Raw genomic sequence first — 12,963 nt, 5'->3', positions numbered from 1 at the left:
GGTGGGGTGAGTTCAGGGGTAGGGTCAGTCCATAGGTATTTTGCATGCGTGCCATTTGGACAGTTGAAATGCAGAATTGGGGGAAAACTATTAGAGACCCAAGCTTCGAAAACGAGTTCACGTAATTTTGGCTTTTTTGCAAGCAGATTCTTCCGCATTTTTCGCACTTCGGGGGGATCGTCATCACTAATGTAGACGTGGGACAATGACGAGAGTGTTTTGCCTTAGTGTTTAGCTTCTTTGCGTTCTTCAATAAATTCACTTTCGTCTCCTTATCTTGTACCTGAACTTTGATGAACCTTTTCTGAATATTTCGTTCAGTGATTTCGAAATCAGGCACTCGCAAAGATATCTTTTGCAGCAGATATCGTTTCACATAGGACATTCCACAATATGAAATTTTTATCAAGTTTTTCAAATTCAAGCTCAGCTAATCTGTTTCCAGTGACATTAATTTCAGTGCTCTGATTCAAAACCTCATCAGTGGAGAACTTTTATTTGGTTCTCATTAGTGCTCTTTTAGAACTTTTAGTGCATCATTTTCTTCTTCAAGAGAACCCAGGCGGGTATCATTATTTGACAACGATTGCTGAAAATTACTTTGAATATTCTCTAACTTAGCCACTTGATCATCCAGAGACTTAAGTTTATTTTCAAGTGAGTCTAATTTTTCCGTTGTCACTTACAAGCCCAATCACAGTTTTGATGCTATCAGCTAAAGTTGCCAATGCCAACGATATATTTGAGATTGAGGCTGAACTAGTACCTGATACGTCAAATATATTTTTTGAATTCCCGCCCTCATCCTCATCATACCTTGATCGTTTTTTCCGTCCCATTGTTAATAATTAATAAATTCTGTAAATTTGAATTCACGATAACAGTTTAAAGTTTAATAATAGTAACCGATGTAGTAATAAATTGGCTCTAATAATGTATCATTAATATCCTTACTTAAGTAGGTAAATTTAAAATGTATTTATATATAAAATTATAAAATTATAAAAATGTTTTATATATCTTAAGATATAAATGTTTTTCTTTTATAACTTTAATAAATCAAATAATATTAACATTTTGATTACTAAATATCAGAATGTGTATATAAAACTGATAATGCACATTCATTTGTATTTCTTTCAGTAAAGTGTAAGTTATGTTCTGGCCTTGGAAAGGCATAGGGGTTTTGAGCCCAACTTATGTTAATTTCTGCTCGTTTTCAGTTTGACTCGGTTATTTATTTTAATTTCTTTTTGTTTTGGGTTTCATTTATTTATCAAAGCTGATTTGTGTTAATTTCACAATTGGTAAATTATTTGATTTTATTTTTGCTCATTTTTTGTTTTTAATGGAGTTCTTTACTTTTCTTTGAAAAACTCATTTTGTGGAATTTTTTTTTAATTAATTTCTGTTCGTTTTATATTGACATAGTCTTCTCAGGGAAAAAAAGAAAATACTTTAAATCTTTTCGTTTTTTTTAAGAATTTATAGTTCTGGCCTGCTATGTGTATGCCGGAGAAAAATTTTCAGCAATTTTTAACAACATACACCCTTTTAAAAATCTGGACACAAATAGTAGTGTTTAATTTAGTTTCATATATCCTTTAGCTGAAATGGAATGGAAAACCTGAAATGGAAAACTTGATACCATTCGCAAAAAAATCTGTTTACTTTCTTTGATAGCTTGGATGCATTTACGCTATTTTGATTTGGTTAAATTTTAAGAGCAGAAGTAGCCCCAAAAGTTTGAACATAATACCCTCAGTCGTTCTTGGGATACTGCTGAGATGCCTTATAGGGAATTAGCATTAACACAGTGCATTTTGATTTAATCTTAAGGCAATAATTAGTTTTTAAACATAATATCAATTGGTAGGGGGGGCGTGTTTGGGGGATTAGTTTCCCTCCAATCACTTTCGACTATTAAAAAGGACATTATCCCTTTCTATTTTCAATAGAATGAGCCCTTTCTGAAGTTCCTACGACAACTCCTTCGATACAAAGTGTCCTGGTCTAAACATTAACAACAACAAAAAAACAATACATTATACCCACATCGATCTTTACTATAAAAATGTCAAGCCTTCCAATCACTTTCGACTATTAAAAAGGGCACTAGGCCTTCCGATTTCTAATCGAATTACCCCTTTTTGAGCCTCTACGACAGCGCTTTTTATAAACAACTTATATGCCCCCAGGGCATAAATTACAACCCTCACCCTAAGGGCTGTGAGGGTGTTTGTCATCCTCTAAGACCTAATTTCCAGAACTTTCAACTACGTTAAACAAAATGGCTATCTAAAAATTTTGATTGGATGTGTCTGGGAAATCGGTTGGCGAGAGAGGGGCGTTAGTCGCTCTCCCATCACTTTCAACTAATAAAGAAGGCACTAGCCCTTTCAATTTCCAATCAAATGAGTCCTTTTGAATGTTCTACAACAATGCTTTCAATGAAAACCTTATATGCCCCCAGGGCATAACTTACAACGCTTGCCCTGGGGGTTGGGGGGGGGGGGGGTTGTCATCATCAAAGACCTAATTTCCAGAACTTTATGCAACGTTGAACAAAATGGCTATCTGAAAATTTTGATTGGGTGTGCTTGGGGGAATGGTGGGCGTGAGAGGAGGGTTAGTTACCCTCCAATCACTTTCAACTATTAAAAAGGGAACTAGCTCTCTCAATTTACAATTGAATGAGCCCCTTTTGAAGTTTTTACGACAACTCTATCTATAAAAAACCTTATATGGGCATAACTTACAACCTTTGCCCTGGGGGCTCTTGAGGCTTTGTCATCCTTAAATACATAATTTCCAGAACTTTCAACTACGTTGAAAAAAATGGCTATCTCTAAACTTTGATTGAATGTGTTTGGGGAAATGGTGGGCGTGAGAAGGGGGGGGGGGTAATTACTCTCCACTCACTTTCGACTATTAAAAAGGGCAATTTCAATTTCCAATCAAATGAGCCCTTTTTGAAATTTTTATAACAACTTTCTACATAAACCTTTTATGCCCCCAGGGCATAACTTACAACCCTTGCACTGAGGGCTCTAATGGGGGTATCATCCTAAAAGACCTAATTTCCAGAACTTTCGACAACGTTGAACTATATGGATATCTCAAAATGTTGATTGGATTTGGTTGGGTAAATGTTAGGTGTGAGAGGAGTGTTAGTTGCCCTTCAATCACTTTTGACTATTAAAAGGGCACTAGCCCTTTCAATTTCCAATTGAATGAGCCCTTTTCGAAGTTTCTACAACATCACTTTCTATAAAAAACTTTTATGCCCCCAGGGCACAACTTACGACCCTTGCTCTGAGAGCTGTGGGGGTGGAGGGGTTTTCATTCTCAAAGACCTAATTTCCAAAACTTTCAACTATGTTGAATAAAATGGCTATCTAAAAATTTTGATTGGATGTGTTTGGGGAAAAGGTGGGCGTGAGAGACGGGTTAGTGCCCTCAAATCACTTTCGAGACTATTAAAAAGGGCACTTGCCCTTTGAATTTCCGATCAATGAGCCCTTTTTCATGATTCTACGGCAAATATTTCAATAAAAACTTATATGCCCCCAGGGCATAACTTATAACCCTTGCCCTGAGGACTGTGGGATGAGTGTTCTAATCATAGGTATAATTTCCCGAACTTTAAACTGCGTGGAACAAAATGGCTATCTCAAAATTTTGATTGGATGTTTTTGGGGAAATGGTCGTCGTTGATGGGGTGTTAGTTCCCTTTTAATCACTTTCGACTATTAAAAAGAGCACTAGACATTTCGATTTCCAATCGAATGAGCCCTTTTTGAAGTTTCTACGACAACGCGTTCTATAAAAACCTTGTATGCCCCAAGAGCATAACTTACAACCCTTGGCCTCGGGGCTGTGTGGGGGGGGGTCATCCTCAAAGACCTAATTTCCAGAACTTTCAACTACGTTAAACAAAATGGATATCTTAAAATTTTGATTGGAGATATTTGGGGAAAAGGTGGGCGTGAGAGGGGGGTGAGTTGCCCTCCAATCGCTTTCGACTAATAAAAAGGGCACTAGCCCTTTGAATTTCCAATCAAATGAGCCTTTTTTGAAGTTTCTACGACAACGCTTTCTATAAAAATCTAATTCTTTCGAAATGGAGGGGGTGTGAGTGGTGGGTATCTGTGGCTATCATTGGTGGGATTGAATCCGGGATTGGGATACTTTGTCCGATCAAAGGGCTTTGATTTCTACGACAACGCTTCTAAAAACCTAATTCTTTCGAAATGGAGGGGGATGTGACGCCATGGTGGTGTTGCAAAAACTTGAATCACGGGATTAAAATGCATAATTTTTATTATGAAATAACTGAAAAATGGCTTAGGAATGATGACGTGATGTCAGTGGGGCAGTCAAGTAATGTCATTGTGGTGTGAATTACCTGGAGTATCATGTTTTACAGCTTAACACATACATGTGATGGCCAATAAATAATTGATAATTCGCCCATATCCAGCCGGAGGGATATTTCCAGTTCACATATGCTATCCTCCGATCCATTCCAAGTAAGTTGGGCGGGGTGATTGCGCTCGTCTCTTCTATTCTTATTCTCATTTCTCTACTCTTTACGCTTAAGCCCAAATTCCGAGGCCTTGAATTTTATTCTGTCACCCAACCCTTATTTTGATCGTGGGTTTCAGTCTTTTTGCTCCTTACCTGAACTGGGGCACAACCTGTAGAAGAACGTTATATTGTCTTAGGTCAAATCCTCACATGTCTCTATTTCTCTTATGTCCTATTTACTCCCGTTATGATTAGTATGAGCGACAAAATCATCTAATGCGGTCCCTTGGCTGACTAAAGCATCTGTTTTGAAAGCAGAATAGGGTTGATCATACAACCAGGGATCTTTAATATTAACCACCTTGACAAACCACCTCTTCTTCTTCTTCTTCTTGACAAAGACCTCAATAGAAGCAGAGAAACATTAAAGATACCGGTAGAAGACTCTTTCAACATAGATATATTAAGTTGTCATATCGATAACGAGACTTTTTGAAGACCATTGAAGACCCCCGTCTTCAATGGTAGAAGTACACAATGAGAGAAAACATTAACCCCCCCCCCGAAAACGACACTGAATAATAAAGGTATGGAGAGAATGCTAGCGTATTCGGATAATATAATAAGCGCGAAACCAACACCCATGTATTCTGTATTGAAACCCGACACTAGTTCGGAGTCCCCTTCGGCCAGATCGAAAGGGGTATGATTAGTTTCTGCCAGAATTGTAATAAATCAGCAGACTCTCAAGGGAAAACACAAGTATAGAGGTCACCCTAAGTAAAGAGACTTAACTAAGTACCCCCTAAATCGAGATTTTTGGAAAATATTAAAGGGGAAAGAATAATAATAATCAAAGACACTTCGTAAGAAATGGTTTGAGCTCCTGCCCGAATTCTTCCCAACAGAGAATATTTGGAATTAGAAGATCAACTGGCCACTATCATACTATAAACTCCCCTCTTATAGCGCAAATGACCAAGAGAAATGATAGGCTAAATTTTGCGCCGTAGGGATTATGTGAATGGGATTAATGTCCATAAGAAAAAGGAAAGAAATAAACTGAACACGGGAGCCGCAAGATAAGGTATAAAGTTCGAAACTAACGGGAGTGAAAACTTCCCTGCAAAAGAGTTTAATTCTATTAGAAAACGGCTGAAGTACTCCCGAAAACCCCACCTTATTGGGACCCTTACGCAATTGAATGTACCCTAGAACCTTTCGTTCTAGTAGTGTTAAAAAAGGCGACTGAGACTAGAACCATAATTATTTGAATAAAAATAAAATAAATCATCTATGCCCATGCTATCAACTTCGTTATCCTCATAAATAGATCCTAAATCTAATGCATTTATCTACCAAGTTGATATAAAACCCCGGGATGTCCTTTCGTACTATCCTAGGTGGATTTGTCTTGGGGGTAGAAACTAACCTGGCTTACTCCGGTCTGAACTCAGATCACGTAAGGGTTTAATAATCGAAATAATAGGTAATAGTCGAACAGACTACCTAGCTAAGCTGCTGCACCGAGTAGGATCCCTGAACCAACATCGAGGTCGCAAACTCTTTTGTTAATTTGGACTCTCAAAAAGAATTACGCTGTTATTCCTAAAGTAACTTACTCTGTATTCATCTATAGGATCAATGATCAGTTATTGATGTGTGTATGTTCTCGAGTTTTTATTATCCTCTCGACGTCGCCCCAGCCAAACATCCTTTTCTTCCACCCAATTACCCACCGTTAAATAGAAGACCCGGATATAAAGATCTATAGGGTCTTATCGTCCTCCAAGAATATTTAAGCTTTTTCACTTAAAGATTAAATTCAACTTAATTAGGAGACAGGTTGCCTCTCGTCAGACCATTCATTCCAGCCTTAAATCAAGATGCTAATGATTATGCTACCTTCGCATGGTCAGTATACCACGGCCCTTTAATTAATCAGTGGGCAGGCCCGACCTCCTAAAATTAGGAGGCGTTGTTTTTGTTAAACAGGCGCAGGCAAGTTTTGCCGAATACCTTCCAAAATTTTTAGAATGGATTCTATTGTGTTTCTGCACTTATAGCCTACCTAATTTTATCATTATGATTGCTAATTTTTAATAATGAGCGCCGGCTAGTTTCCATTGATCAATTTTAAATTATTATTTGAGTGGACTTGGTTATTAAACCCCTGGCAACTTTTAAGCCTATTCATGTCACTAATGATGATTGATTAATTTTTTCTTGAGCTCGTCCCCTAGAAAATCTTCCTTGCGGAGTAGGCTACCCTAAAAGAGTCTTCTGCCATCCAGATATAAAGATTCGAAATATTTTTTACACCGACATTAATTTTAAAGAGAATTATGAAACAATCATCTTTGATTAATACAGATCATCTTATTTCGGGATTTGACAATAGCGGTCAAGATTAGAAAAACCCTGATACAAAAGGTATAATAAATAACTTAATAAATAACTAAAATTGATATAATAAATAACTTCTGGGGCAGGTTCCTCTAGTAGGTTTAAAAACCGCCAAATTCTTTAGGTTTTGATGCTACTACCCAGGTTAATTAAGAATGGACTAATAGGGTATCTAATCCTAGTCGTTTGACCACCTAAAAGGCATTTTAACCAAAGAGTTCATGATGAGTACAGATTTCACCCTTATTGAAGTGAAACGCTCTTGTCTCAAAGCCCCCTTATTAACCTAAAATATTTACTTTAGGAACCTGTACGACCGCGGATGCTGGCACAGAATGATCCCCCTATCTTCCCGATCGCTATCCCTAAGAAATAGGTAATAATATCAATCACTGCACCACTAATCTAAACGGATATCCTGCATATGACTCGAAGAAAATGTAAACAGCCCAGCTAGAATCAAACTTTTACTCCAACCCATAAATAGAGGGCTGCATATCCCAGCCCATGGAAATAAAGGAACACACTAGAACAATCAAAAAGGAGGGAAAACTATACCCTATGTTGATTACTAGCTAGTGAAAATACTAGAATTAAATTGTGTGGAACCGCTGTCCTGGGTAGAATTAGGAGACGTATAAAAGCAGTCCGTCCTGCGAGCGACCGAAACTCATTCTCTAGCCACCATATTAAGTGGACCCACCACAACATAATCTTGTTTAACAATAGAAATCACCCCCCAAATTCTAAAGAGCGTTGTATGAATGAATCTAACTCAGTACAACATTTAGTGAGTAATCAGATCTCTTATATTATTTTTAAATACTTGCTCGGTATACGAATCAAATGAATATAGTTTAATACCCGGAAATGACCACTCAATGAAAGTGGGCCCCAGCATATTATTCAACGAAGTTAAATATACTACATATGATGGCTAATAAATAATTGATAAAAGTTTATTTGAATACTGGCTCTAATCTACTTATGTTGAAAAGAAGACCAGAATAACACTTAAAGGAAAAATAGGGAACAAACCCACCCCTAGAAACCTTAAATCTTCGATGAACAATAAACTAATTAACGCACATTTAATGTTATATGTAAACCTGAATAACATCCAATTAACGTTAAACTATGCACATAGTAAAATTACATGTATGTATATTAGATGTATATCTGTGTATGTGTACATATTTATATATATATATATATATATATATATATATATATATATATATATATATATATATATATATATATATATATATATATATATATATATATATATATATATATATATATATATATATATATATATATATATTATTATTGTTGTATATACCGTTCTGTATATTGCATTCACCGCTAAATTTAAATTATTTATATCATTTATATATTATTAATTTTATTTAAACCCTCTTAGGAGGGTGTCTATAGTAACACAGAGATATTGATTCATTTGTACCCTGGAAGATTTGTTGTTCCAGGGTAAATAAAATCATTATCTCATTTAATACAACCCTCCTAAGAGGGTTTAAAATTTAATAGAGTTATAAACTTGTCAGTAGTATATTTATCCTAACACTAAGTGTTAGGATAAAATATACAGATAAGATTATGCTTATTTTTTTATTTTTATTTATTTTTTTCCTACATCCTTATAGTATCTGCCCATTCCTGGCTAGGTTTGGGGATTAGAATACAGATAAACTCTTTGAGATTTATCCCCATTATGATTGAAGATAGAAAGGAAAATAGACTAAAATATTTTTTAATTCAATCAGTAGCCTCAGTGATCTTTTTAGCAAGCACTCTAAATCAATCATTTTCATTTTTAAGCCCCCTTGCCTTATTAATTAAGATCGGAGCAGCCCTGTTTCACATGTGAATAGTGAATATTTCTAAGTCTATATCATGGAAGATCTTAGCCCTCTTAATAACTTTTCAAAAAATTGGACCTCTTCTAGGGCTAATTATAACCCAGTTTACAAACTCCTTGCCTCTATACTCCTCTTATGAACTCTTATAGCTCTGGTCTTTTTCCTCTACCAGCCGCAACCAATATTTCCTACTAGGGCGTTATTTAATCGAGTTGTTTACCCGAATTGAAAATGATAACGAATCTGTTTTCAGTATTTGATCCGACTTCCTCTTTTTTATCTAATTGGTTGAGAATGCTGACCCCGCTTTTATTTATATCAATGGCTTTTTGACTGGTCCCCTCACGAGCTCAATTTTTGACTAGAGAAATCTTGAACGGGCTGAACCGAGAAATAGCCTTCCTTATAGGGACAACTAGAATCGGGGCCAACATTCTAGTAATTGCTCTTTTTTTTGTTTATTCTATTTAATAATTTTGTTGGGTTATTTCCATATATTTCTACTACCACCCGACATTTAGCCGTTACCTTGAGATTGGCAGTGCCCCTATGGGCTTCTTTTATTATTTACACTTGGGTTAGGGAAACTCTGAATGCCTTGGCTCATCTCGTCCCACTAGGGACACCAGCACCCCTCATGCCCTTTTATAGTGCTAATTGAAATTATTAGAAGCCTCATTCGGCCTATCACTCTCTGTGCGACTCGCAGCCAACCTAATTGCATGTCACCTCCTTCTAACTCTTCTAGGAAGCCAAGGCACCATAGAAAATGTTTATATCGCCATAGTTGTAGTATTTACACAAATTATTATCTTAGTGCTAGAATTCTCTGTCGCTATTCGGCTGTCCTCTGACAAAACCTAGTATCTACATCTGAATAAGTTTCGAGAAAAACACCAAAACGTTGTTTTGCTCTATGCATTTTTACCGCCTTTATTTAAACAATGAAGTGATGATGCTCATTGTATGGTGCTGCTGATTCTTTTCACTGATCAAGTGTAATTTGTCAGATACTAGATTTTGGCGTAAATGTCGATTTCTAGTATGTACATACTTTATACGACACGAAAACAATGGTGAGCTCCTCTGTAGATACAAGGTAATATCAACGAAACTAAGCATCGGAAAATAATTTCGTTTGCCCCGAACAAAAAATAATGAATCAATGCAAGAGAATATGCAAGAGAATAATGAATCAATTAAATCACCCCTATCATTTAGTAAACGTTAGACCCTGGCCCCTGGCCACGGGTATGGGAACCTTTGAGATGACTTAAGGACTTGTCAAACGATTTCACGCTTTTGACAGAATGTTGTTACTCACAGGGATAATTACAGTTATATTTGTTTCTTATCAGTGATGACGTGATGTTTCCCGAGAAGCTACTTTCCAAGGAATGCATTCAAGTAAAGTTGGCTTAGGCTTACGATGGGGTATAATCCTCTTTATCATTTCTGAGGTTTTATTTTTTGTATCCTTTTTTTGAGCATTTTTTCATAGAACTTTGTCACCGAATATTGAAGTTGGAGCTCTATGACCGCCGATCGGGGCAGAAAGATTTAACCCGTTCCTAGTACCTTTGCTTAATACAAGAATTCTTTTGGCTTCAGGGGCATGGGTGCCCATCTGGGGGGGCCGGGGGGGCTCCCGCTCCCCCCTGGCTGAATGATGTTGCCTTATTTTTATATTTTTTTTTCTGAGATTTCTATTATATAGTATTAAAAGTGCCAATTAGAAGAGGTTTGCCCCCCCTGGAATTCAGCTTATGGGCGCCCATGTTCAGGGGTAACGGTGATTTAAGCCCACCATGCACTTATAGAGAATAATTTTGATCAGTGTCTCCAAGGGCTTTTGCTTACTGTTCTTCTGGGGGTGTACTTCTCGTTTCAACAGGGGTTAGAGTATATAGAAGCCTCTTTCACTATTGCAGATAGAATTTATGGATCTATGTTTAATTTTCTAGCGACAGGCTTTCATGGCCTTCATGTACTTATTGGTACTATTTTTCTTGTAATTTGTGCAATGTGCCATGCTAAGTGCTACTTTTCCCCCAACACCGCTTCGGATTTGAAGCTGCGGCTTGATACTGACACTTTGTGGATGTTGTTTGGTTGTTTCTCTATCTCTACATTGACTGAGGGGTAGAACAAGACCTTTCTAGTATAGACATTATTCTTTACTTCCAATCAATAGATCCTGCTATGTACATATAGTTATGTTGTTTTGATTAACACTGTTATTCATTGTTTTTGTTATGTTATTCCTGGGGGTCCTGGTAAATAAAAAAAAAACTATCTTGATCGTGAAAAGAGTTACAGTAAGATCAATTTTTAGTAAAGCATAATTTTTTCAAAATTCTATAAATTTAGGGAACTATTTATTGAATAAACTACAAATCAATAAGTTTTGTTAATTTTAAGTTTCGTTTTCACTCTTTACTTTTATTATAAAAAATTTTATTTTTAAAACAATTTTAAGCTGCAATATTAGTGTCTGTTATTTTTGTGTTTGATATGATTATTTATTTTAATTTCTATCCATTTTGGGTTTCACTTATTCTTTGTTAGTAACTTCTGAACGTTTTAAGCTTCAATTATTATTGAAATATTACTTCTGGGCGTCTTAAGTTTTAAGATGGCCCATTACTTTCCATTGAAAAATTTCTTTTTGGAAAGTTTTCAAAATTAACCTACAGAAAGAACGATAAAATCTGAATTAATTTTTCGATTATGACCTTTTAACGTGCAATGCGTTGTTTGATGTCTTCAAATTGTGTTTCCTAGTTTTTCTCGTTTTTTTAGCTATTTGGTTAACAATGCTACTCATGTTGTTTTTGGAATCATTGACGATTTTGGTAAAAGCTAAGCTAAAAATTGACAAATTCCGTAAATTTGCAATTTTGGTAAAAAAAAAAATTGATCATTTCGGTAAACGTTGCACATATAATGTTAAGCTCATATTAGATGTTAAATGTTCTGTTCCCAGAGAAACTGATGTGATCGCAGATTGCAACATTGTTTCCGTTTAAAATCACCTGTGAACTGAACCCCAAGACTGAACCCCCCTCATAACTGAATCTTTCCAAAATGAGATCTAGCAGAAATCACAAACGGCCAATATAAACTAAAACGGCCAAAATTGATATGAACTACCCAAAATTCAGCTACGCAGTAAACTACGCTAGACTCAATCTGAGTAAAGTCACACTCAGACTAAACTCAGCCCCCTCCCCCTATAAAAGAAATTAATCCATTGAAATATAATATTTAGGCTATTTGAAATAAAGCCTTATAGTGAAACACATTTTTATTTTCAGTGGTACGCAATTTTTGTCGAATGAATTTCCTTCAAAAAATTTTAAACTTACAGGGGCAAAACTTCAACTATTTGGGCTTCTCCTAAAACAATGAAATAAATAAAAAAATAAAAAATAATTGTTAAATAAATAACTTGGCTAGTTCATCCATCAAAATTCAAATTTCTATCTTCAATGTCATATGTGTTTTTTAGCGTCCAAAAGTACAGAAATGCAAGAATTTGGTTTTGTATATTATTCTGTTTTGTGCTGTTTCGCTTTCCCCTTTGTTGTTTGCTGCTTTATTAGAACTGAAAGTTATTATTTATTGTTACTTAATTACTTTAATATTGGAGACACTAAAATACTTTCGATTCTAGGAGGGTCGAGATCCATCCCGTTATTTGTTATGGACAGATGCTTACATTGTTGTATATAGCATAACAAATCACGACAGTTTTGTAGAAGCCCAGAAATATTTGGAACTAATATCCCAGCGGGATGTCATTATTGGGGTAGTTGGTAATAAGGCAGACTTGGAGAAATCGAGGTTTGTTTTTTATTTTTTAATTCGCCTTTTATTGAAATATTTCCAATTTATATTCTTCTTCTCTTAGATCGTTTGTTATTTTTATTATTTACTTTTGCCAAAGATTGTCCTTGTCGGTCAATCGTCTCGGGTCAAACGAAAAGCAAGACGCCCGCGAATAGGGTGGGAGGATATCGCAAGGAAAGATTTAAGGGGAATGGGGACTTTTTGGGAGGGTGAGTAGAGAAGGAAGTACCATTTTGCTGGGGCCCCTGTACCAAACAGGTTTTTCTGGTAGAACCTTATACTTTGCGTACGC

The 12,963-nt window shown here is 35.9% G+C and overlaps 1 protein-coding gene across 3 annotated transcripts in view; it reads left to right on the top strand.

Moving 5' to 3' along the window:
• LOC148939611 (ras-like protein family member 12) overlaps positions 1-12,963 on the top strand; it is a 59,653-nt gene that overhangs the window by 36,547 nt on the left and 10,143 nt on the right. For all 3 annotated transcript variants that reach the window (XM_089107122.1, XM_089107120.1, XM_089107121.1), the window contains exon 4: positions 12,496-12,665. In XM_089107122.1, the coding sequence (XP_088963248.1) occupies positions 12,496-12,665 (170 nt within the window). The remainder of the gene's footprint in view (positions 1-12,495; positions 12,666-12,963) is intronic.

This window comes from Artemia sp. Qi Xiang Cuo, chromosome 21 (genome assembly GCF_049724085.1).
Source record: "Artemia sp. Qi Xiang Cuo chromosome 21, ASM4972408v1, whole genome shotgun sequence".
Lineage (NCBI taxonomy): Eukaryota > Metazoa > Arthropoda > Branchiopoda > Anostraca > Artemiidae > Artemia > Artemia sp. Qi Xiang Cuo.
The sequence above is the reverse complement of the archived record's forward strand: the minus strand, read 5'-3'. Positions and strand labels throughout refer to the sequence as shown.